The sequence below is a fragment of the Lathamus discolor genome, chromosome 1, assembly GCF_037157495.1.
Source record: "Lathamus discolor isolate bLatDis1 chromosome 1, bLatDis1.hap1, whole genome shotgun sequence".
NCBI classification, from domain to species: domain Eukaryota; kingdom Metazoa; phylum Chordata; class Aves; order Psittaciformes; family Psittacidae; genus Lathamus; species Lathamus discolor.
Window position 1 is genome coordinate 74129748 of NC_088884.1, and position 27120 is coordinate 74156867.

At 35.7% G+C, this 27120-nt stretch overlaps 1 protein-coding gene and 1 long non-coding RNA gene across 4 annotated transcripts; one reads left to right on the top strand and one right to left on the bottom strand.

Moving 5' to 3' along the window:
* The first annotated feature begins 36 nt into the window (after positions 1 to 36).
* On the top strand, positions 37 to 25129 carry NUP37 (nucleoporin 37). 3 transcript variants are annotated; one of them, XM_065680445.1, is made up of 10 exons: positions 37 to 143; positions 1455 to 1674; positions 3364 to 3488; positions 4380 to 4452; positions 11507 to 11601; positions 20926 to 21016; positions 22756 to 22937; positions 23468 to 23518; positions 23862 to 23955; positions 24780 to 25129. In XM_065680445.1, exons 2-10 carry the CDS (start codon positions 1519 to 1521, stop codon positions 24891 to 24893), a joined length of 981 nt encoding a protein of 326 aa, XP_065536517.1. In that variant the 5' UTR covers positions 37 to 143; positions 1455 to 1518; the 3' UTR covers positions 24894 to 25129. The 3 variants fall into 3 exon arrangements, with proteins under 3 accessions (XP_065536517.1, XP_065536528.1, XP_065536538.1); XM_065680456.1 differs by having other exon boundaries at positions 62 to 160; XM_065680466.1 differs by lacking the exon at positions 37 to 143 and adding an exon at positions 161 to 185.
* Positions 15942 to 24276, bottom strand: LOC136015078 (uncharacterized). Its single transcript, XR_010613069.1, has 3 exons — positions 22666 to 24276; positions 19333 to 19409; positions 15942 to 17728 (listed from the first exon to the last, which is right to left on the bottom strand). It is a non-coding gene; the product is annotated as an uncharacterized LOC136015078 (long non-coding RNA).
* Positions 25130 to 27120: the final 1991 nt, after the last annotated feature.

A 27120-nucleotide genomic window follows, 5' to 3' on the forward strand; every position in this document is an offset into this window, starting at 1 on the left:
CCGCAGCTGCCCAATTAGAGTTTGGGAGCCCTTGACCCGGAAGCACAGTGTTGGTGCACATGGGGTGGGAGGTGCTGCCGGTCGTTGGCGGGAGACGTGGTATCAGTGTTGTCGCCGTCAGTACTTAGCTTGGGGCGGCAGAGGTGCGTTTGAGGTGGAGGTAGTGAGGTTTTGTCTGTCTTGGGGTGAGGGGGAACTCGGAGCTTCTGCTGCTTGTACTTAAAAGCTGGGCTGGCCCGGCGCTGCCGCTGTGCGGAAGAGCCCGCGCCCTCGGCCATGGCTGGGGAGTGGCACGGTGTCTGGCAGTCTCGCTTGGGAGTGGGAACGGAGCTCTGAGGGAGAAGGGGGGTTTGGGAGGTTAAAGAAGGAGGAGAGGGTTGGGGAGAAGGTAACAGTCACCCACACGGCTCAGTTGGCTGAATTGTGTTTCCGAAATAGTTGAGGCTAATAGCATTTTTGGTATTTTCGCTTAAAGTTAGTCTGGTGGCCTGTGTTCATGGAAAGCCTTAAAGGATAGGGTTAAAATCTGCATTTGGTCTTAGGACGTAGCTATGTCGGTAAAGTATTTATGTTAATGCCGTGGTTTGTCACATTAGTTTAAAAATAAACATTGCAGCTGTAGAGTGTCCCTGTGTCTTGATGATGCCTGTATCAGACCTGGGTGGCTCACAAGAAAAACATGAAGTCTTGGATGTTGAGAGTTTCAGATTGTTAAACACAGCAAAATCTGTCAAAGGTCTCAAGACTTAAAGTTCTTTCTTCCACATGGTGTGTAATTAAAGGTTGAATTTCCCCAAAAAGCTTAAGCTGGTGTCAAATCTGTACTGGGACTAAAAGGGGTGATTCTGAAATCAGTTGTGTATCATGGGCTTTTGTGTTCTAGTATAGGAACCTGGTTATCTTTGGAAACTGGTTAAATGAGTAGAGTACAAGCTTTTTGGTACCCAGAGGTATAGGTGCTCTGTCAGCAGCTGGGGTGGCTGAAGTCATGAAACCATGTTTAAATATTATGTGTGACTATTCTCATTTATAGCTTTGCAGCCTTGATTTACTCTGCTTTTAATTAGAGTCTTTAAAGAAGTAACAAGAGTAAAGAGAATCTGAAGGGAGTAATTTATCACTTGTCATTTGGTTGAAGCTTTAAAAATTCTATATGTGATTTTTCTGGTATGTACAATTATTTCTTGGCTTGGTCTTGGGTTGCCAACAGTAGCACAAAGTCTGCAGTTATCGCTAAATTCTACAGAGACAATTTTGAATATCTGTTAGTTTAGTTAATCTTTGGATTGATGAAACTACGTGCTACATCTAAAAATAATGAGCTTAACTGCAGCTTTAGTGTTTATAAATATGATTTCCTAAGCAGGTTATTTTGATTTGTTGTGCCACAAATACTTTTTACAGTTTTCTTTATGTAAATGAGTAATGCATCATTTTTAAAACTTTGTGTGTAGGAATGTGGATTTTCATCCTGGACAAGCCATCAGTTCCGTGATACCTTGACTTAGTCCACTGAAAATGAAGCAAGATTCTACTAGAAACAGTGCTTACACTGTGGATTGTGAAGATTATGTGCACGTGGTAAAATTCAGTCCATTTGAGAGTGGAGATGCATGTTCCCTCATTGCATATGGTGGCAATAATTATGTAGTTGTTGGGACTTGCAGATTTCAGGTTAGTTTATGTTATTGTTGATTTTATTAGTTGCTTCCTGAAACTTACTTTGCCAGCACAGTCTTACTGCACAAAGGCACTGGTCACTTTTCTATTTCCACCCCTTCCTATGTAATCAGGGCAGGGTTTTACTTGTTTATTACAAGTCTGGGATATTTGTTCTTGAAAAAAAATAAATGTATAAATTACCATGCTGCTGGTATAAAGTTGCTTTTGAATAGAATGGGTTGGTTTGGAAGGGACGTTGGACCTTAAAGAACATCTAGTTCCAGCCCCCTGCCATGGGCAGGGACACCTTCCACTAGACCAGGTTGCTCCAAGCCCCATCCAGCCTGGCCTTGAACAGTTCAGGGATGGGACAGCCACAACTTCTCTGGGCAGTCTGTGTCAGTGTATCATCACGCTCCCAGTAAAGAATTTCTTCCCTACATCTGATATTAATCTACCCTCTTTCAGTTTAAAACCATTACCCCTTGTCCTATCACTGTACTGCCTAAATAGACTGCAAAGAAATAAGGAGTACTCTATGGAAAGAATAGTCCCATCTTAGTATATTCTTTTGCTAGTATCGGTGACTGCTGTCTGGAAACTTAAGCATGCACCTTTGGAAATAACTGATTTAATATTTGCTGTATGTATTTTCTTTATTATCACAGGGTAATTGGTGCCTTTGCATAGTTATATTTTCTTCTGCGTACATTTGCTACTTAAATTATCTTCTAAAGCTTTCAGCTAGCCTGCGAAATAGCAAATATTGCAACTACTTTCACCTTTACAACTAGTGTCTGTTAATTTGATAGATATTTATTTTAAAGAAGGACTCTAGAAATATTTTTCTTAATTTCTGAATTATTTTCATTGGATCTCCCTCACAGACTGTCAGAAACAGTCGAATATGTTTTGTTACCTTGGAATTATGTCGAGTAATCATATTTGAAAGATTTTAAAATGTAAAATACTGTGTACTGTATATACTGTTTAGGATTTTTTTTTTAAATTAGGTTTTTTTTTTTGCCCAGGTGCTTGAAAGATGCTAGAGACAACTTATATTTGGAATCTCTTTAAGTTTTTTCTTCAACTCACTGTTCAATTATACAGTACTGCTTTTCTACTTTTATCTAATATGAATAACAGTACAACTGCTTTTATTATTATTCCCCAAAGTCTTACTGTTGGAAATTTTCTGAAAAACATTTAGTGCTAACCACAAAAACCTGTTGTCATCTGGTATTGCCTTCTGTCTTGTTTCTGGTGTAGGCCTTGAAAAGAAACTAACATTTTAATAGCCAGTGGTACAAGATAGTTCTGCTGTAGTTTTCATATCTTCCCTTCCTTTCCACATGCAGAGTCACTGAGGATTTCAAAGTTCTTACCATGCTGTTATAAGTGGTATTAGTTGTATCTGTGAAGATACTACTTCCACAAATATGCTCAGCATCTTTATAGCTCAGTTCTTATTTTTCTGTTCTGTGTTGGCCTCTGGCTTGAGACTGCAATCATTTAATGTATTGCTAAGCACTTACATATGTGTTAATACCTTATCTTCCAGGTTTTCACTTTGATAGTGTTACAACCTAAAAAGATCCCAGATACATGTACTTTTTTAAGCCTTTTAATTCCATATCAATCAGAATTTTCAGAAGTCATCAAGATATTGTTCCAGATTAGCTAATTACAGTATTTCTATAGGAGGAGGATGCAGAAGTAGAAGGCATGCAATATAAGACGCTAAGAACGTTTCATCATGGAATCCGAGTTGATGCCATAGCATGGAGTCCAGAAACCAGACTTGATGCTTTACCTCCCCGGATAAGGTATTTATAATAAATGAGTACAATGAATCCAGGTCTCTAATCTATTTTCCCTTATTCCTTAGTATTGGATTGTGTTCAAAGCTTATGGGTGAAATCTAACTCCACAGAAATCACTGATGAAGTCTCTGAATGCTCACTTCATCAGAACGGCGCTTTAATTCTGGGTAATGGGGGGAGGGGGGTGGTATTGTTGTGTTCCTTGCCCCTCCCCCCAGTAAGCTAGCAGTAATTTTTTTCTTTATAATTTTAATGGATCTAAAATGTAGTTAGCTCTTTCTCTGTACATCTGTCAAGAAGGAATTCTAAGGATGAGACTACTGTAATAGCCTGCTTTTACAAAGCTGTTTGTAATGGTCTGCATAATAAGGGCTGTGTTTAGGAATAGGTCAGATGCTATTGTGAGACCTATTGAGGTGTAAATCTAGAAAGGTAGTTGACTATTAAATATGCACTTAAGAATTAAAATGTTCTCAATAGCTTGTAAGCCTTTTCAAAATTGATGGTTTCTTACTGCTAAGTTTTCATACAGTCTTTTGTTTAAAATGTTAGAATGGGCTTATGAATCTATGTTTCGCTATTTTAAAACACTGATAATGAGGGTACTTTTTTGTGCTCTGCCACTTAACATCTTCCAAGGGAAGCTTCAGTGGCAGTTATGAGAGATATTTCAGGTAATTGATAGTTGGTTCAGATTTAGCTTTGTAGAATGTTTTATGTTTTTAACACTGTAGAAAGTTTTAAGTATTCTTGGCATTTTGTACACATTTTGTATAGATAAGTTGCAGTTATAACTCTTATTTGTTGCCAAAGCAAGCTGAAGGGAAATTGATCAGAAGTCTATTATTGCGTTATTAATTGACCGAAGGGGTTTTCTTTATCTGTTGAGTGTAGGTTTTGTACTGCAGCTTCTGATAGGAAGTTGAGGCTATATACTTCAGACCTGCAGGACAAGAATGAATTTAAGGTAAGGGCAGCTAAACTGATTTTTTAAAATATATTTAGTCTTTAGTGAAGTCTAGTCTTTTACCTGCCCTTCTGTCCCATTTTGCTTAATGTACTGTATGAGATAGAGCATGAAACTGTGACAAATCCTATATCCTTTGTCTTTAGGAAAAATCATTGTATAGTATACTTTTCTGTCTTTAAAGTGGAAATAACTAATTACCAGCTGTATGATCTCTTGATTTAAAAGTATTTATGTAACAATGTAACCATGTTAAAGCAAAGCAAGTAGAGGCTTATGGATGATCTAAAATATACTCATAAACAGAACATTCTACAGGTGAGTCGCAAGTACCGTGTTTGATAAGGTTCCCTTATATAAAGACCCGTAAAATTTTATGTGGTATTAGTTATTGGGCTTACCTATAAGAAAAGCAAATTTAGTTATTTCTCTTTCATGGAGAGATGGAAGTTTCAATTCAAGTCTTTCAAACAGCAGAAAATTTAAAGAAACAATACTGAATTTAGTACATTACTGAAGACAAGTACATTAAGCATGACCATAGGCTGTCACTTGTTTATTTCTGAGGTAGAAATAAAGGAAATGTCTACTTCAGATACAATTTCACTTCCCCTTATTTCAGTGTAGATGATAGTATTCACAAACTAGTAATGTAAAAGAAGCCAGGCCTAAATATTGAGTTCATTTTATAATCTGAAGATTGGTTTTCTGGAGATGTCTTTTGTTTGCAAGACGTGTCAACTCCTATGTTACTTGAACATGTACATACTCTTCAAAATTCTACCTTTAAAACAATGTCCCAGTCCAAATATTAGATGTTTGTGCTAACTGGTTTGAATTTGTTTTGTTGAGTTCTCAGCCAAGAATAAGCAAGGTTAATTAATACTAAAAAGTTGAGGGGAGAGGGTTCCTTCTTTTTTAGTGCTTTGAAATATGATAATGGCTCTTTTGGTGAGACTTGTGTATTGAGTATAAAGGAGGAAATAGTAGACTTTCATTTGTGGTTTGGTAATCTGTATTAGTAAGACGATATTTGTCATACAAAAACTAAGTGAATGTCACTTACATGGCCATATCGATAATGCAATGAATAAAGGTATAGCATAAGATGTAAAGATGGATGTTACTATAAAACACAACGTCTTTTCTTTAAAGAAAATACTTTTTATGTTACTTCATATGTGCATGTAACTGGGGAGGCTGCAGCTCGGAATACTGTGTTCAGTTCTGCGCCCCTTGTTACAAGAGTGATCTTGAGTTGCTGGAGCGGGTCCAGAGAAAGGCAGTGAAGCTGGTGAAATGTCTGGAGCACACATCTTATGAGGAGCAGCTGAGGGACCTGGGGGTGTTTAGTCTGGAGAAGAGAAGGCTCAGGGGGACCTTATCACTCTCTACAGCTACCTGAAAAGAGCATGGAGCAGGGAGGTAGCTGATCTCCCAAGTAACAAGTGATAGGACAAGAGGTAGTGGCTTCAAGCTGTGCTAGGGGAGGTTTAGATGGGATTTTAGGAAAAATTTCTTCACTGAAAGTGTAGTCAGGCATTCGAACAGGCTGCCCAGGGAAGTGGTGGAATCACCGTCCCTGGAAGTGTTCAGAAAATTTGTTGACGAGGCCCTTAGTGACACGGTTTAGTGGCAGTCCTGGTGTAGCAGTTGGATTTAATGATCTTAATGTCTTTTCCAAACTAACTGACTATGATTCTATGATTAATTTCCTTCTTTCATGTTTGGTCATCTTATATGGCTTTGTCATGCAGGCAGAGGGGGATAACTAACATAGTTACAATCAACTTGGGTGGCACTTCTGATAAAATATTTCTGCAAGATCTTATTGCTGGTTGCTTGTGAGTTCATATCTGTCACTTATTAAAGTTATCTGCATAATATCTGCCAGATATTACAGACAGTAGGCTTTAATGTTAAGTTGTAAATTAAGTCTTTTAACTTTTTAGCAGAATGTTAATTATGTGTGTCTGTTGCAATTTGAGATTTTTACAGAACTTCACGAGCACACAGAAGAAAGAGAATTGGTGACATCATTAATGACAGTGTAGATGAATGTTTAACAATTGCAAATAATCAAACATATGGATGAGTCTGGTACTACAGGCTCTGTTCAGCTAAATTCAGCATCTAAATTCTAGGCTTTTAACTCATTTTGGATTAAAAAAGGCTTTTTTCAGTGATATCCAGTGATAGGACAAGGGGCAATGGGTGTAAACTGGAGCATAGGAAGTTCCACGTTAACATCAGGAAGAACTTCTTTACTGTAAGAGTGACAGAGCACTGGAACAGGTTGCCCAGGGGGGTTGTGGAGTCTCCTACACTGGAGATATTCAAGGCCCGCCTGGACAAGTTCCTGTGTGATGTACTGTAGGTTACCCTGCTCTTGCAGGGGGGTTGGACTAGATGATCTTTTGAGGTCCCTTCCAACCCTTGGGATTCTGTGATTCTGTGATGGCCTGTCTGCTAAAATCAATTAGAAGTCCCTTGACTTCAGTGGAAGTCATACTATTAATATACCTCCCAGACTTAAAACTAGGAATTACCAATGAAATCTGCTATTTTGCTCATTAGAAACTAATTGGTTCCAGAGAAATAATGGGTGTAACTTCACACAAACACACCTTTGATACTTTTTTTGACCTTAAATTTTTAACATACAAATTCAAATAAGTTTATTCTAATGAAAAAATCTAGTAATCTGCATATTACTGAATTAGACTGAGATTACAAACACCGCACTTTTAAAATAACAGCAATTTTGAATATACAAAATGAGATCATTCTTTTCTAACTTATTATCAAGTTATCATCTACATTACAAGCAGACAAGCAAAGGGGGCAACTCAGTAGCAGTCTGCTAAGTGCTGTTTTTTTTCAGAATAGAATTTCTGTAATGGGTTATTGTTTTCCCAGTTCTGACAAGATTTTTTTTTTCTGGTATCTGACCAACAGAAATTACACTTAAAAACATGCACTTCTAATTTAGGGGAATTTATTACACAGTAGCTTTGACTGGATGCCTAGAAATAATTTTGAAATGCCACATTTACATTTCCATTAAGATAGCAATTATTTTTCATACAAAAAGGTTCATTGGAGAAGTGATTCATCTACCCTTAGGACTTCTTTCTACACAAAATGTCCTGACTTGCAGTTACAAACTTCTACTGCAAAAGTATATTCATTGCATAACACATCAGAGTAATTACTTGTGATAGGCAGTGATTATAGAGACCACAGTGCATTAATACAACAGGTGTTGGACATTAGAATGTGCTATTTAGGCTGAACAGCCACAGCTGTAAGTACGAGAAGTATACAAGTTAATTTGCCCCAAAAGGAACAAGTAATTATTTATTCAGCTCCAGTTGACATGAATAAGCTCCTCCAGTGTCAAATATAGATAGAAGGATCATAATATTTTATTTTTTCAGCTAAAGATATCATGGGTGCTTCTTAATTTTTGACACCATTGAAGACTGAAGATGATTTAATGCTTATGCAATACAAATGAGAAGTGTTGGTTTGAATTCAAGAGTAAAGTTTTCGGTTTGTTTATGTTAAAAATAAGCAGAAAACAGCTAGAAATATGTATTTTTACCTAATAGGGGAGAACTCAATAGTAAAAAGGAAGAATGTGGAATAGTGTGTTTCTATTGGTAAAAATGTTGTCTTTGAGACTATCTTCTGGGTTTTGGTTGGTTGGGGGTTTTTTTGACAAAAAGTGGGGAAAATGCTTTCTCTGGATAATCATAATTTCTTATACCTGGACAAACATAGTACCATATACTACTTTTCAAGAAAAAAGTAACACCTAAATCTGATTTGAAGTATTTGCAAAATCTGTGATGTTAACATGTTAACTCAGTGAGCTATGCTGAGCTGGCTTTCAAGAAAATTTGATACAGTGATTTCTTTCTAACAGTCATTTCATACCTCAGAAAACCTATTTCATAAACATGGGTTTGAGCTCACTGTGAACACATGGAAGCTTCTGATCCATTGTACGATGCATGCTTTACACATGGGATTTTCAGGAGAGGTACAGAATGTGCAAACAAAGCTGAAAGAAGTATGTGTTCACAGTCAAAATGTAATCTCTGAACATTTTGTATTTTATAGTAAACAATTAGTATGTGTTGCTTCTGGAGCAATAGACAGAGTAATTGTACTCTGTTTTCCCAGTGGAAAAACTGTCTTGATGTAATTACCAACAAGGAACTTTAAGCATACTGAGTTTTCCATTACTTTGTCAACACAACTAATCCAAAATTTATGGCTTGGATCAAGCCCAGAACAACAAACAAAAGGTAAAATATGACTGATGGATCTTCGTGAAATCATTTTCTTCTTTTGAGGTTTTCATTTGGAAATGAATCGTGGCTTCCTCCTGCTTCAAATTTTATTTAATAAAAAACATATTTCATCAGGACTGTGGAAGTAAAATGAGGCAGGATATTTGAATTCAGAATGCTGAAAATTTTCAAAAGACTTGGCATTTCTGTCTAAATAGTTTAGCATCATCTTAGGATGTATTAGTTCTAGTATAATCCACTAGGTTTTAATAAAATTATGAGCTATTGGAAAAAAATAAGTTGGCTGCTGAAAAAGTCTCTGTATTGAATTGATGAGGCATTCATGAAATTTTTTAGAGAGGGGGATTTAGTTATTGAGTGTGCTTGAGAGATTTTTTTTTTAATCAGTTCTGCATTTGTTCCTCAGAATAGCTACACTTAGAGAAGAGTGTGTTTTCCTTTCAGAAGAGTGTGGAGCTGGTTGTTTCCATTTGACCTTGTTTTCCTTTGTAATCTCTCTACCTCCTGCTGTTATCCAAAGGATACTTTTGTCTCTTTTTTTATGATACCTTGCTGAGCAAAGCAAGAGCAGTTATGTCTTGAGACTTAATCAGTGGGACTGAAGAGGATGGAACAGTAACAGATGCAATATCTACACATTGACATTTGCCTGACTTAAAATTTTAAGTGAGATTTCTCTAGAAAGACAGTAGCTGTGTTTAATGACAGAAAATATATGTAAATCCTCAGATGGAGCAAAATGAGATTTTTAACTAGCTACAGATTTTCTAATAAGACCAGAGGTGACATATTCATACCTAGCTCCTACGTGAATGACTTTGACTGTACTTCAGACTTTGACTGCACCCTAAATGTGAAGTTTTGTGTGCTTGCTTAAAGCTAAATGTGTATAAGTTCTTTAACTTAGGGTTTTGAGGCTATTGTAAACTTCAAAAGATTCCTATTGTCTGTAGGTAAGTAAAAAACACTTGATAGAATTGAGGGGAGAGGGGAAGCAAAGGTGTCTTTATTATGGCCAAGATAACTGAAAAGCCTTTGAAAAACTTAGAAATTACCCAGCTTCTAATTTCTGCTAAAACAGGGATTTTGCTTTTATTCAGAAAAGCTATGCTGCAAAGTTGTTTTTTCTTACACATTATTATCAGTTCTTTGAAATAAAAATCTAATGAATAAGCAGCTCTAGGTGAGAACAGTTACACAGTTACAAGGTTCCATTTGGAATGACTTTCTGATAGAACTGTGCATGCTTGCCTTAGAGTGACAGTTCACATGTACATTCACACTGTAAGTGCTCATATTCTGTTGGAAGATGGATGATCTATTAATTCACAGTAAGAGTATGCACTATACCCCATTTTCTTTCCTCTTCAGGACAACAACATATAAAGCAAAGAGCACAAGGCACTGTATCTGTTTTTCTCAAATGCTGAATAGAAATTATGCTTAATTGCTGAGGTGTTGTATGGCTTGCGTTATTTTGCTCTTACATTTTTCCTCATTTTTTGTTTTCTTAAAGTCTTCAGTGTGCATTATCTTCTGTTTCATCTTTTTCACTGAGAGTTTTTTCACTGTTTTGGTTTTTTTTTTTCCTACAGGTAGAAATTATCCTCTTATGCAATTTTGTGCTGACTGCTTGGACAAGTGGCTGCTTTATTGCTCCTTCAGGAGATGAGTTACTTACCAGTAATCAGAGTTCTTTTAAGATACGTGGTTGATGAGAAACTGAACATGAGCTGGCAGTGTGCACTCACAGCCCAGAAAACCAGTTCTGAGATGGGCTGCACCAAAATGAGCGTTACCAACAGTCTGAGGGTGGTGATCTTGCCCCTCTGCTCTCATGAGACATCACTTGGAGTATTGTGTGCAGTTCTAGTGCCCTCAACATAAGAAAGACAGGGAGCTGTTGGAGCAAGTCCAGAGGAGGGCCATGAGGATGAAAAGGGGGCTGCAGCACCTCCCATATGAAGACAGGCTGAGAAAGTTGGGGCTTTTCAGCCTGGAGAAGAGAAGGCTGCATGGGGACCTCATAGCAGCCTTCCAGCCTACAGGGTTGCCAGAGAGGGACTCTTCATTAGGGACTGTAGTGATAGGAGAGGGAGTAATGGGTTTAAACTGAAACAGAGGAGATTAAGGTTAGACATAAGGAAGAAATGCTTTACTGTGAAGGTTGTGAGGCACTGGAACATGTTGCCCAAGGAAGTAGTAGATGCTCCATCCCTGACAGTTTTCAAGACCAGGTTGGACAGAGCCTTGGGCAATGTGGTTTAGTGTGAGGCATCCCTGCACATGACAGGGGGATAGGAACTAGGTGATCTTAAGGTGTTTTGCAGCCCTAACCATTCCGTGTAGATCATGCATACATTTACTTCCCTTTCTTCCTCCTTTTTCTGTCTGAGATTTATTGTCTTCTACCTACAAAATTCAGTGGTTGAAAGGAGAATAAAAAGTTCTTGTGCAATTCACTGATCTTAGTCAAGCAAGAGCATCAAGCTGACCTCTGTTGGTAACTACAAGGAATAGTGGAGGTTCTTTTCACCTACAGTGTGAATCTACACATGAGTTAAGTATTTTAAAGATCTCTGGTTACTGATAAGTACTTTTTTTTACCTTCTATGTAAAATGATAGCTTTATATTACCACACATCTTTCCTTTAGTGGGTTTCTTAAGTACATTGTGGACTGATGGAACAGTCAGCTCTAAGATAAAAGTATTTATTTTTTCTGGTTGACAGACATTTGATGGCCACTCGGATTACATAAATGATCTGGTGTTTGCTCCCAAAGAAGGTCAAGAAGTTGCAAGTGTAAGCGATGATCACACCTGCAGGTATGCAATTTTCAAAACATTGGAATAGTAGTGTTCGGCTTTTTCTCTGTGTGTATTCTTTATATACTTGCTTAAATAAATATTTATTTGTTTATTTTTAGTGGACCTTCATAGCTCACTAACAAGGTTGCGGGGTGGCTTTTCATTGTGACTTGTGGGGTTTTGGTGGTTCTTTTTCAAAGCAGTATTTTGAAGTGACTAGACACAGTATGAAGAAAACTGTTCTGTCTTGAAATTATGCACGTTACAATTTCCTCTGCTGGGACAGGAATAAAAGGCATGAGAATAGAAGAGAGAAGACATGCACAGCTTAGCACTGAACTGCACAGACCCTCTCTATCCATTCTGTCATCAGATGAGTCAAGTTTAAAACCAGCATATGTATGTGAACTTGTTAATTTCTTAACCTTGCTAGGAGGTAGGATTTTATAGCCTAAGGACAGTGCCATATTAATACAGTTGTACTGGCAGCTCATGATACCATGATTATAGCTGCTTCAAACCTATGTTTAGTTATTTGTAACTGGAAGTAAAAGGGAAACATGGTTAAATACTTTGAAAAATGCTGCTTAAGGTTTTGTAGTACAGGCGTTTTTCCTTGTCAAAAGATCCCTCATCTTCCTTTTCTAGTAGTGCACATGAATCTTTAAAGCTGCTATTCTTATCCCTCCAGTGTAGCCCACTGTTAGAGAGCTCAGGAGGGCAGCTGTGCAGGCTTTACAAGTCAGTGCAGTAGCATTGCAGTAGCAGCAAGAAATTTGAGAAAGTGTCATCTTTTACTTTTCCTTGTAATAGCTGTGATAACTCAAAACTTAATTAAGCAACTGGTTTTCGTTTGGGTTTTTTTTTTAATTATACAAACTGTGTATTTGCTCTTTGAAAGTTACCACCATATCAATTCCTATATAAATGACCAGGTAGTACTTGGGGTGGGGAAGTAATTTTTGACTTAAGCCATCTTCTACATGCTAAGAAAGAGAATAGCTCTTAAAATTACTACTCTGTGTATGAGATTTTGTGACGTTTATATCATCTGCTAGTATAAATCACAGTTTAGTAGGTAGCTTCAGTTGAGCTACTCTGCTACATAAATAGAAAATGTAAAAAGCCTGTGGTTTTAACACCCCTAGGGAACTCAGAAGTGCTACTTTGACCAGCAAGCAGATTTTCCATAGACGCCCTGTCGCCCTGTCCATATTCCCAACAAAATCATTAGGAATGAATAGTAAAAACATACGACTTATTTGTAGCTTGTTCTGATTTATTTCCTATTCTTGATTTCTTCATTAAATCTAAACTAATATTGGGCTTAAAGAGCTGTCTGTGTGTGTGGCCTTTTTTTAAATTAAGAAAAGTTCAGTGTTCCTGAGATGAAAGAGAACTGTTTTAAAACCAGTAGTCTAATTGATACTGATTGAAAATAAAAGGAAATCGAAATTATGTAATTCATGTACACTATCAAGATTTCAACTTAGTACTTCTGACAGACATTTTGCAGTAAACCATAAAGTCTTTGGTTAAAAGCCATGGGAAATAAGTAAGATTTTTTTTGGCTACTTGACTTCTTATTTTTTCCATTCATGCATGTGGAGCATGAAGACTTTTTTTACTGAATTTAAAGGTTACACTTTAAAAACTAATGGAAAATGCATTCCTTGGGACTTACCAAAATCATTCCTTACCTACTGTGTAATTTGCTTCAGCAGTAATGTAAGAAGAGGGATAATTCTTCTGTCTGTGCTGAGTTTCTATCCTGAAATTGTTCTCGGGATACATCATCTCTTAATACTTTTGGAATAAAGTTCTAGAACAATTAGTACAAGAACATGAGGTTTTGAGTGTTTGAGTATTGTTCTGTTATAGCTCCACTTTTAAGTCTCAATAGTTTTAATGCAATGTCTTGGTATGTGAGAATATATACAAACATGTTAAGATTTTCCCTGGTTTTCACTCAGTAGAGATCTCTAATGAACTCAGATTTTCAGTTCTCATGCACTAAACAATCTAGCCACAAGCTGCTGCAATAGTGACAGAGCTAGTTCAGTCATTTTGGTTGGAATACAGAACAGCAAAAAACCTCAGATACTGGTTGTATCTGAAGCTCTTACATTTAAGTTGCTGTTAATGTCATTCAGGAATTCTTGCTTCTTGCACGTACTATTTGTTGGTCTCACAACACAAGACTTCTTTTTTCCAGCTGTGAAGCAGAACTGAACTGTTTATAAAAATAATCCCAGTAGCCATCTGTGTTACGTAGCTGTGAGTAAAAGTGTTATGTGTAAAAAAGCATGTAAATAATAATCTCACATTTCCCTCTACTGAGAATTTCAAAACTAATATAGCCTTAAAAAGAATTGCTTTTCTGAAAGACACCTCGGAAGACTCTTAAAGCCCACCGTGTTGTAGTTACTTGCATTACGTATATTAAAGATCAAAATTCCTGTAGCTGAAAATTACATCTGCAAAGTTGATGGAAAAATTCAAATCCTGGGTCCTAAATATAGTTGTTTCATTTTGTCCCAAAGATGGCTATATTCCAAGATGGACGAAGCTATTCGTAAGCATATAGTTAATTTATATCTTTCGCAGAATATTGTAATTTTAAAATTTTGCTATATTTCACTTTTTTACATATTTCATAATTGCTTTAGAATTTTTTCTATTTTAGAAAAATTTATTTTTTAAATTTTAAAAAATCTAAAGACAGTCGTAGAAGTGGCAGAGGAAATAGTTAAAATAACTACTGCTAAATAAAAAATTGACTCAGTTTTATTTTTAAGTCATATGTGTTAACATTGAGTCAAACTGAAGTAAAAATAAAAGTATTTTGTATATACATTTTAAAAATCAAATTTAGGATATTTATACATTTCTGCTGAAAGCAAAGCTTGGTCATGGCAGAAAAGTAAATTACCTCTTGGATTTAATCTAATTGTTTTTCTTTAAATCTAGGGGGTTTTTTTCCTTCATGATCTACCTTTCATATGTCAGTTTCGGAATTCTATATGATATTTACATGTAATTAAAGTAATTTGCTTGCCATTTCTTGGTATCCTAAGAGCGTACTTAATGAATTAAAAAAAAGAAATGTTTTATGGCAGCTTTAAGGAAGATTTCATTTAATTCCTTAAGCGAGAACTGTGTGCATGCAACTCCCTGGGCACCACTCTTTAACAAACAACAACAGCAACAACAACAAAAACTAACAACAACCTACCAAACAAAAAAACCCCAACAACAGAAAACAAGACAATTTATTGCTGCCTTTTTCTTATTTAATTGCAAAGACAGTATGAGAGACATACAGGTCGTTTTGTTCTGATACTTAATGAAGACTGCAGAAAGAACACAGGAAATGTTTGGAAAACAGCATGATCTTAACAGACACTCCTCTGCTGTTGGTGAGACTATCTGATTTTTTTTGAGTTATTTCATGCAAAATACCATCCTGGTAAAACTCACTAGTCTCATGCATGCTAAAAATTAACCTCTGACTGTTAAAAGGTCAATTCAGTGTGATTGATAACCACCTTATACTCCATCCTCATACTGAACTGAAAGATTACTGACACTATCAGGCCCTTAATGGCAGCACAGCAATTTTTTATGGTCAAGTGCTGGACTGACTTGTATTTTAAAAAGTTGAAAGGAAATAATCCATCCCTCTCTTCCTCCCTCTCTCTTTTTATTATTATTATTGCTTCAACTACATCATCTTCCTTTGGTTTTGTGTGTGTAATAGAAAAGAATGTATGGTTGATTTATCTTCCACTGTATCTGTGAATGTACTTGCTCTTTACCCTTTCTAGGCTCTGTTCAGTTAGGCCTGGCTCATGTTGCTTCATAAAGGCTCTGAATTTATTTATGAGTCTCTGTTGAATTCAGCTTTGTCTGTTGCCTTCTTTCTGGACCACAAATGCCCATCCATCAGAAGGTTGGATAGACTTTCAGGGGAAAGGTTTGATATTACTGGAAGCTAAATTAACTAAGAGTCTCAGAATTTATTGTAGTGTTTAATCAATTTTTAAGGATTTTTTAATCTGTATTGTATTTGCTTACTGTGGTACTCTTATGTATTAGTTATTTTGTGTAGGTCTTTCTCTAGACAATACAAAGGAAAGTAAATGGTAACTACTGCTTGGGGTTTTTTTCCTTACATTCTTTAATGTGTTGCCAGCACTTGTTGCACTTGAATCTTATTTTGTTAATTCAATAAATACTTCAGTCTTTGGGTACATTGAAAAGTTGCCATTATCATTATTCCTGCCTCCAAAATTATATTTTGTATCTTCCCATTCCTACTGCATGCAATTATGTTTTTTTGCCAAAACTGTAAAAAAAAAAAAGAAAAAAGTATCTTATTTCATGTTGTTCTAAATTCATCTGTTTGATAGAATTCCCCAGCATTTCTTCATATAAGATATGTCATACCAAAATATTCATCCTTTCTGGGGTATGCTGGTTATAATTATCAAGCTAATTATACATTATAATTGATGAAAATCACAGAGTTTTGGATTATTTTTAAGTCTAGTCTTTGACTTTGCGCATTTTTTGTATGCATCCCTGTATGTCCCCCAAATGTAGTCTTAAAAAATTTCAGTTAACACTTGACAGCCACTATGCAAGTATTAACCAACAACTTCTGTTGTACTTCACAGTCACTGTGCAAGTGTATTGACTGGTCTCCTGTTGGAGTATCCAGTCAGCTTAAAAAGTAAATGTTTACTGAGTCAAACGGCTGGAACACTATATCAGTCTGGTCTTAAGTGTGGATGAGTAAGCCTTTAGTTAGGAAGTCTTCAAAATGCATGGATGAAATGGTAGGTATTTAGTATGTGAAGCATTACGTCTTACATTTAGGGTCACGCAATCCTAGAACATAGTCTAGCCTGTAAATTGTTTTAAATAGAAATCATTGCATTAGGTTGGTTTATCAGTTACCTTGTATTTTTGAAAGTCATTGGCAGATTTGTAGTTGAGTTTCTAAATAACAGTCGTACCAGAGAAGCATTTTTTACCTCTACATTGGAAACAATAAGCTGATAACGCTTTAACAGCTAATTTTTCTTTGACTGAAAAGACAGAACTGAAGCTTCCCCCCTAGCACCTTCCTCCCTCCCCCCAAAACTGCTTAGTCTCTAGCTTTGCTTTAGATAATTTTAAGGAAATTTCAGTAGTTAGTAGTACTAGTAGTGTGTGTTTTTTCGATTTATTTCTAAGTGTGCATGTTCTGAAATGCATATTAGTGAAGAACCTCAGTTGAGATGCTTGCTCATGTGCAATTCCCCTGCCTCTCTGACTTCTACCAACACTGCAGGAGATAATAAGAATTATATGTCACAGTTACCAGTGAAAAGCAGATCAATGCTTACATATCCAAGTAGATACTACAAGAAGCAATCGGTAAAATGGATTTTAATGCCAAAATCTGAATGATTCTCAGTACTAATTTTTTAATAACATTGGCATTTCCTTTGACCACCTAAAGAAAAAGGTGAATGTGGGTCAACTTTCTGGAAAAGTATTTGCACATTTCTTGTATGAAAAGCCTATTTCGTGGATCAGAAATAAGTGAAGAAAATGCTGTACAGGCACAAATTTAGAAACCTGTATGCTGAGTCAGGAGATGTTGTAGATGGCTGTGCCTGGTGGACTGGTGCTAGGCAGCACAAATGAATTTACTCTTTTCTCCCAATGTAACCACTTCTGTGGCTGAATAAGGAGCTCTACCTAGGACCACTACAGATTCTGTAGCAGTCAACTTTTAGTTGGGCAGTGCATGTCCTGATTTATAAAAACTTTAATTATTTTGTCAGAAAAATAAAATAAATTACTAGAAATTATCTTGAGTAGTAGGTTTTTTTTCTTCTAAACAGGTAGAGAAGATTTCTATAGTTCCATTTCAGCTTCCTGTTCTTTCATGTCCTGCCTAGTATCCTCCTCAGATATTTCATAACCACTTCCATATGCAGTTGGCAGAAGACATGAGACACCAGCAGTGTGGTTGTATTCTCCACAGTGTTAACTGCTCTCTGCACTTCCATTTTCCTTTCTTGAGATCTTTTCTTTCTTCGCTTCTTGTCAGTGAGAAACAACTTCACTCTTTACCTTTGTTGTGTGTGCTCTGTAACAGGAAATCTCTATAAACCTTTAGGCTTTTTAGAGATGATAGGATTTTCCTTACACATGGAATATGTCTGATGGAGGTAGAAAGAACCATCAGCAAGGGGGATTTAAGCTAGATATTATTAACAAGCAAACAAAAAACATGTTGGGCATTTTTAAGAGTAGGTCAGACAGTAATTTGTGAATAATGGTTCAAGTATAGTTGTTCGTGCTTTGTGGTTGAGAATGGTATCAGATTTCAAGGTTTGTTCTAGTCCCTACCCCAATCACTAAAACTGTTGGAAATCTTATGTTGAAAGAATTTCCTTTAACTTCCATCTTCTGGGGATTTGAGAAATGCCTGAAGGCTGCAATATGGTTTTGTTCTTTCACTATTGCAAATGGCAATTTTATTCCGTTAAGGTTTGGTTTTGCTTTCTAGTTAGAATTATTCATAAAGTTAGAATATAAAATAAGGATAATCTCAATTACCACAAGACAGGTTTTCAGATGTTCTGATGAATACTTTGCCAACTTTAATAGAAGTCCACTGTGTGATAAAATTACGGCACATATGCAGCATGTCATTATCCATATTTATGTGTATGACATACAATATAGTTGTGTCAACATAGCTTGAATATCTTTGTACTTTCAGATAACTAGAGTTGTCATTTTTTTGTTTAATCATAGGATATGAGTGATGAGAAATGTCCTAATATCTCAAGAATTTTCTTGAGCAGCATTTGCAACTGTTTGTATTTTGTGTTTAAATTGAGAGTTCTGCAGTATTAATTTAATTAATAATTATATCAAAATAATTAATTTACTGAGCAGATTATGTATTATTTTTGAGGCTTTCCATTATTCAGACTTCAGCCCCTGTTTCAACTGGGGTTATTCAAACTTTTCTCCTTTAAATATATTGCGGAAACTTTTTTTAAAATATAAGAAAAATACCACAAGCCAAATAACAAGTCTATGCAACAGTGGTTGGTGGAGAGGAGATGAGAAGTAAGATGGTGACGTTGCAGAGTTACAAAAAATAAGAATGTTTGGAGAGAACTACATATTAGTTTACTTTGGTATAAAATCATGGTAGTATTAGTAAAGTTTCAAGTACTTTGAATGGGAGACAAAATGCTCAGTCTTTCTAGATTGTTTTTCATTACAGGAATGCTGACAAAACTAGAGGGTTTTCTTTCAGCATCTGTAGCTGGTTTGGTTATGATGATGGAGTAATTGAGTAACTGAAATTCAGTTTGGCTAAATTTTGTGTCTTTGTACATTTTTTTTTTTTTACTTGGTTTAGTCACAAATATTGAAAAGAGTTAACTGAACACATACGTAATTGTAAACTTCTATACCAGCATGCACTAGATGCATTCAGACAAGGATCTATTTTGATATTTCCCAAACTAAATTATACCATCTGTGTTATTGATAGAGAAGAAAATATAAGAGTAGGACTTATTTTCCACCCCCAGTCCCCCATACTGCTTGATACTAATAATCTTGCCATTCTTACAAACTAAGAGATACCAGTTAGGCATTTTATAAACAACAAAGTTAGGGAGGTAGAAAGCATGAATTTCTATCTCAAGACCTAATAACCTCACTTACTTCAGGGAAGAAAACATGATGGCATGCTCCTTTGGCCAAAATGATTCACTGTCTTGTGTTGTATCATAATTTTCTCCCTGTACAGTAAATACACATGGAAAGTGTTGATTTGACTTGGACAAATCTACAAGGCAAATTGTTTGGCAGTAGAAGAAAGTATTGTATGTTTCTAAATTACCTAATCAAGTAGATATTTCATTTTTTAAACAGTTGTCAGGTTTTTGTTTTGACTTTTTTTAATAAGGATACTGATTCTTCAAGATTAGAGACCCTGTGTTTTCTACAGGGAAAACAAATATTTGATCTGTTGTGGTTTAGCATAAGAAAACAACATCGTTCATTTCCTTTATTCCCATATATTTTGTCTAGACTTATGATGTATTATTTAAGAGGTTTTTGAAATCTCTTAAATATAAGGCTCTAAGCACCCTGGTGAGATATAAACTGAAAAAGTCTGGAGAAAGTCAGCAAAAATCCTCTAGAATAAACAATAATAGTACGTAGCCACTCATCTAACTCAACAGACTGGGCAGAACACTACTTAAAAAACTGGCTGTTTCTAAGGTTTTGTGTCTCAGGGAGGAAGGATATATGTGTATGTTTTGGTGTACAAATGCACACAAATAGTATGCAGCCTTGAGGTTCAGACTGGTGTTCACAACTGTGATGTCTTTGTCTTACAACTGAGCTACTGATTTAGTAGGTAAAGAGGCAGTTGAGCAGTGGCTGTGAGATAAAATAGTCTCGGTTTTGGTTTTGTGGCATTTTATAAATGAAGTAGCTTCCTGGCTCATTGGGGTTGGAACTACATGACCTTAAGGTCCCTAACCATTCTATGATTCTGTATCAAATGCATTCAAAGAAAAGTCACTCATCACCTGACCTAGTTTTGGTTTTTCAACATATACTTCCCTGTCAATCTGTATGAACCAGATATTTTGGGTTTTTGTTTTTTTTTTATTTTTCTTAACTGCTTGATGTGTACTGTAGGTGCTTCTAAAGGAAAATATTAAACTGGCACATAGGGTTTATTTACTGAAAGCTTGCCAAGACCCTTTGTGAGTTTGTGTTGCTTCTGTCCAGGATTCTTTCGTTTGCCTTAGATTCATTTTTAGTTTCTTGTATTTCTATTACTCAATCTTGTCTTGCCAGGGAAAAAAAATAATTGACATTCATATAGAGATGAGCAAAATACTTAGTGCATGGTCTTAGCCTTTACCTGATAATGTGGATGACTGAAGTTGTTTGGTACTTCACTTGACGTCTCTTGTCAACTAGACCAACACTGACCTTCCTGTACAAAGGCTGTAGTTTGGGCTTATGAATAAAGCAGGAATGTCTCATCTAGATTTCATGTCTAGACAACTAAACTTGTCAGATTATTTGGATATTGCACTTTTAAACAGAAGCTCTGCTTAGTTCATCAGTGTTACAATATATTGTCTTCAGCACTGGCTACTTTTGCTGAATTCTTGAAGTGATAAAACACAGATTGTTTCATTTGGTCATGTCCTTTATGAATGTATTGAGGCACTGAATGTATTTGCAGACAAATAGCAATAAATTCTTTTTTTTTTTTTTTTTTGGCTTTAGGGTCTGGGATTTGGAAGGAAATGAGAAGGCCCATTTTGTTTTACGTTCTCCTGGAATGAGTGTTTGCTGGCATCCTGAGGAGCCTTTTAAGGTTGTGTTTTCCAGCTTTTCACCCCCACCACCTTTAAAATAACAGGAGGGTGGACTTACCTAAACTATGAATCTTTGATGCTATAGTAAGATTGAAGTTTGGGATACTGTACATTGTAACTGGATATTGGTTGGGTCTACTTATGTCAAGTCACTGTAAATGAATTCTTATTCCCATTCTTGTCATTTTACCCTCAGTCCCTCCTCCTCCCATCAGAAATACTCCTTGATTACATACATCAATTGTTGATAACTATTCTGCTGATTGCATATTAATTTACAGTTACTAAAGTTCAAGCTTTTCTCAGTCATGGTAACATCAGTAACACAGACTCTTAAAAAGCATGGCAAGTTTTGAAAATTATCTGTTTGAAGGAATTTTTTTTGTTGTTGTTCTTGCTTGGAATATATGAAGTATATGCTGAAAAATCAAATCAATAAAATGTGATTTTATATTTACCTATTTATTTTACTGGGGAGGATTAATCAGCTGATATATGCCAAAATACTCATTAAGAGTGTAGTCCTTGCAATCTTGGATTGATTATTCCTGTTGTGCCAATCAGTAACTTCTTTAAACAGCTACAAATAATTGTTCAGATTACCACAAAAACACACACTTAAACCAGAGGAAAATGGTCAAATAAGGTATCAAAATACATATATAGCAACAGGGAAGAAAGATCTCTATTCTCATCACACTTCACCAATATTAACACCCCGTCCTTATTAAGAAAACTAGGAGAACTGTTGATTTGGCTGGTATGACTGTTGAATGCATTTGCTACTGGGGAACTTTGTTAGCACAACAAAATTACAAGATTTGACTCAAAATATTGCAGAATTACACCAGTCTTACATATTACCTTGTCTTCTCTGTGGCCTTTATCAAAGAGTAGGGACAAGGGTTTGGAAGGGGGATGTTTTGGAGAAAAAAAAACTTCAAAAAGCTAGTAAAACTTGACAGACTTGATCGCTGAAAAGCTTATTTCAGATCAAAATACTTGCTGCACCGTGTCCTTTATCTTGCAGAAGGGCGTGTTTTGGTGACAGCTCTCTTTTTCCAAACAAATTTTGATGTTATCAGTGTTGTTTTTACTGGTTCTTTGCCTTCCTTAATTATTGCTCATGACTATCTGAGAACTGTCGTCATCTCATAGAGAAAACCTCTTTTATCGTTTAATCAGGAAGCTCTTTCTACAATACTTAGTAAACAATTGCTTATAATTTAAATGAAAAAAGTTTAGCTAAAATCTGTTGCAGATTGTTACAGGATGAAGTAAGAGATGTTATATGAAATTAGTAAGTGTGAATCCAGATTCCACAGTTCCACTGATTAAATACGGTTGTTCGCTTGTTACAGCACTGTCTGTCAGTTAGTTCTTTGTACTTGGGAACTTTTTATTTTTAGAAGAATAACTTTGCTTTATAATTCTGAAAGTGCAGTGCATTGGTTATTAAGACCTGGTGCTTCTAGGCACCAAAAATATAAGGATATATATATAAAGATAGATAAAATAGTGTAATCATTATGTATAACAGTGTGACAGTCATGTAGATCAAAGTGGGGTTTATTGGGGGAAGAGTGTTCAGAATGTATTCTGGCACAAAGTGAAAAATTGTACCTATTTTAATATTATTAGTACTTACTTGAAAGTATGCTAGGTTTGCTGTAGAGTAGAAAAGATTAAGATTCATTACATACGAAGTTTACAACATGGTATTAATTTCTCTTTACAGCTGATGGTAGCAGAGAAGAATGGAACAATCAGATTCTATGATCTAGTTACGCAGCAGGCCATTCTCTCCCTAGAATGTGAACAAAAGCCACTAATGTCAGCAGACTGGTGTTTAAAAAATAATCTTAAAATAGGAGCAGTTGCTGGAAGTGATTGGCTGATCTGGGATGTCACTCGGTCCAGGTATTTTTCTACACGAGAGGTTTCTTTATTTTCTTCTTAAGCAGTACATGAAGAGATGTGGCTACTTCGCTAATACATTACTTAAATACACTACATATTGTATCACCTCTTAAGTAAATAAACGGAACATTCATCAGGAATTATAAAATCAGTACAGATTATTGACTGGTATTCTTTGTTTCATCTTTATCACTATTTATCTGTTAAAAATAATGATGTATGTCTTTATCCATTTGAGACAGCATCTCAATACTGTTTACCTTTCAAAGTAAGTTTTATGTGTTTGTTAAAATCTAATTCTAAATCATAAATATATAATTACTGAACCAGAATGAACTGGATAACTACTCCAGTTTTCCTACTTCAAACTGAGATATAAGCCGCAGGAATGTTCTGGTTTTCCCTCAGCTTCTTCAGGGAGAGTAGACAATGTGTCTCCTTCACTGTTTAAATGATACATGTTTTTGATACTTACGGTATGAGCTTTAGTTGTTTGTAGAACAGCTTTTTACCCTGAATGTTTGTTTTAGTTATCCACAGGATAAGAGACCCATCCATGTTGACCGAGCCAGATTATTCAGGTATAAGTGTTGCCTCTACTCTCTGTTTTTTGTCTATATAAATGCATGTATGTGCAAAGCAGTTGTGAGTTTACGAACCAGGTTGTGTTTCATTTAAGTAATTTTTAGTCTGATCTGGTTTATAAACTTTGTGAAATTTGTGAACGTGTATATGTTTTACAGTGACATGCATTCAGGGCTGCGGGTGCTGAACCATTTACAAGCCATTTCTCTGAATTCATTTCTCTGCTGTTAGTGGAGTTTCTGACAGCTTCACACAGAAAACCACAAGGGAGAGAACTCCAGTTTGTGTGCACTTTCCATAGTCCCATAAGGATATCTGAAAAGTCTGTTCACTTCATAGGTGGTCCCGAGTTAACGAAAATCTCTTTGCAACCACTGGATATCCAGGAAAGACAAATACTCAACTGCTTATTCATCATTTAGGACATCCCCAGGTAAATTTCTGAGTTCAGCTTTTGACTAGAATTGCATCTGTTCTTTTCAAAACAGGCTCATAAACTATTTAAAGCTACAACTCAAAACTAGCCCAAACCATCCAGAAATTCACTGTCTACCTATTTCATTTGGGTTTGTCATCCATGAGAAGGACGGTTTAAGATCATACCACAATTAACGTGATATTTTAAAAGCTGCTTGATCTGTATCGTTCTATTATGCTTTGCTTCATCAGTGCTGAGGGGAAGAAAACCAGATTTAACCTGTTATTTAATAAATTTTTCTGTATTGCTAATTCTAAAGAGTCTGAAACCAGCTGGTTGTGTATTTTACAGCTTTAAACTAATAATACTTTAAATCATTAGTAACAATATATCCAGAGACAATCGACACAAAGCATAGGAAATAGTTTGGTTTTGCTGGTCTTAGTATACATTGGTAAGTAATGCTTACTGTTAAAATATTACCTCCAAACATGCTAGCTGTGACTACACTTAAATAACAGTAAGCAGTTTCACTAAAAAATATTTCTAAGTTTGAAAGTATGCATTTAACATAATAATAATAATGTTAATGGAAATAATTGAAACAATGTCTTATCAATTAATATTTTCATGCATGTTACTTAAATGTAGTAAAGAGCTAACGGAAGTAATTAGTGAATAATCAGATTTTTCAGCTATATTTCTGCTGTATTTTAACTGTATTTGTTAGGGAGTACTAAATCTATCGTGTTTATATATCTGTGCAACTTGTTACATATTACAGAAATCATTTATATGGTAACCTGTATTGATATTTCTCTCTTTTTTCTTTTTTAAAGCCTATTCTTACTGGCACTGCAGCGGTAGGATCTGGTTTGACATGGCATAGAACTCTTCCATTATGTGCAGTCGGAGGAGATCACAAAATTTTCTTCTGGGTATCTGAAATGTAAAATAAGCATTTGCCTTTAGTATGAAACTTTATAGCATCATGTCTCTTTTCAATTAAAACAAAGGAATTTACGGTTTGTACTGGTATTTATTCACCTGGAGAATACAAGAAAGGATCAAGTAAAATATGAAACATTTGTGTTTGATTTTTAGCTTGCAAATACAAGAGCTTTTGTAACATCGGTTATCATACATCTGATATTTCCCTTAAAATAAAATATACATTTTTTTAACATGGTATTTCGTGTGAAATGTCTTTTTATAAAGTATTTTGCTTCAAGAGATTTTGTATCCAGCAATCTCAGTCTGCAGTCTTGATCGGGTAACACAGCTCAATCTCTTTTAAATTGTCCAGAGTACCTACAGGAAGAACACCTGTCTCTATATCAAACTGTCTAATGATGACTATCATATAAGAAAGAAATGCTATAATGTACAGTATGTGAATATATTTGCTAAATAATCTTGGTACCATTAGTGAAGAAACTAATGGTATAATCAGAATGATAATTTTAAGAAGTATTATTTTTCTTAAGATGACAAAGTGATTTACTTTTAAGTATGCCAAATGGTGTGTAGGTTTTTTTCTCTTTACAGTCTTTTGCTTCCAGCCTTCTACTAGCAAACCAAAGACATTCTGCTTTCTAGAGGCGTGTTTCTTATCCCTTCTGTACAAGACCCAGAAACGAAGTAAAAGAGGAAAGAGTAAAAGACATACACCTTCTGTCTTCAGTATCCTTTTTACTTGCTTCTGCAAGTGAAATGATATAGAGATGTTCAGCTAGTGTAACAGCTCCTTACACCATCATCACCATCTATATTAGCTAGCAGTACGTGGATCTTAAAATATTCTCTTGTTTGTCCCTGTTTATGCTGGATCACTTAAGAATTAGGACAGCAAAAAGTGAGATTACAGTCACCTTTTAAAAAGTAAGACATATTTTATTTCTCATCATTTCATATCCTTGAGAAATTTTCCTTTCCAGCTGCCACAAAATTTACCTTAAGAATAAAGTGCCTCATAGGTTGCAGTCTTGACTGGTGTGTACTTACTGGAGGATGCTTAAAGATACAGCACTTTGTTCATCTCATATCCATATTTTGACCATAGTACAGCTTTAATGGTATGTTTAATTGGCTCACAGACACAGCTAAAAATCTTTGTGTGTCTGACAGGAAGGACTGGACTGGAGCACTGCTGTTCTTCTGAATGTGTAGTGAAACTGAAACCTACTTATTTTTTTCTGTCCACTCTCAGAGCAAAGCTGTACATAGTGCCTAGCTATGCAAAATATCATATAGTATACTCAGCACCCATATGGACAAGGGCAATATGTGTTACATATGTGCAGGTGTATTCTGACTAAGACTTCTTACTTAGAATTGCTTAAAACCAAGGGGGCAGAAGGCATAAACTCATTTGTTCTGTAGTTAATTCAGAAGCCAGAATGCTTATTTTTTATACTCTGTTTCTAAAGACTACTTAAAACTATTTACCAAGAATGGAATGATCTTGCCAAGTTCAAGGTTCTTTGTATTACTTCTTTCCAGTATAAAATGAGTATTAAGGAGGAAAAAAAACCCAAAACAAATGCAGAACGGAGAAAACATAAAATGATGTTTTTAGTGTGTTCCCCATGTTCTTCCATGCAGAACAAAATCCTCTGATGTTGCCTTAGCATAGCACCTGGAAAACTGAAACTTGAAGAGCCATTTACAGAGAACTGCAAATCATCTATCATTTAATTTCAGTTTTATTTTTTAAAAGAACGCACGTAACACCTGACATTTGTATTTCTCAGTCTATTTAACTGTCAGGGATTGGTAATTCTCTGAACCTTCTGTTTGCTAAATTTGTACATATTCTGACATACTTAGATTACTGAGATAGACTTTTTAATTCAGTTGAGGGAAAAATCATTGAGGCAGTATCAGTTTCATATAGAAAGCTTTACTAGAATACCCTTTGCAAGCACGGATTTGGAAGACTCCACGGGAAATCAAAAAAATGTTAATCCACACTCTGACCTTTTCAGCTGTTCATTGGACCACCTTAGTAAAAACAAATGTTGCCCCTATGGAGGATCAGGTGACACCATGGTCTGGAAATATTTTGCATCGGCTTTTTGTTTCTGTTTAACTTGCCTCTCAATTGTATAGCTGTTTGAGTTCTGCACTGATTCTAACAGAATACTATGTCTTGGGACCTGTAACAGTATATAAGCGTGC

Coding starts and splice junctions, on each gene's coding strand:
- NUP37 (XM_065680445.1), top strand. CDS start 1,519: ATGAAGCAAGATTCTACTAGAAACAGTGCTTACACTGTGGATTGTGAA. Junction 21,017..22,755: donor ATCCTGAGGAGCCTTTTAAG/GTTGTGTTTTCC, acceptor TTCTCTTTACAG/CTGATGGTAGCAGAGAAGAA. Junction 22,938..23,467: donor TGGGATGTCACTCGGTCCAG/GTATTTTTCTAC, acceptor TGTTTGTTTTAG/TTATCCACAGGATAAGAGAC.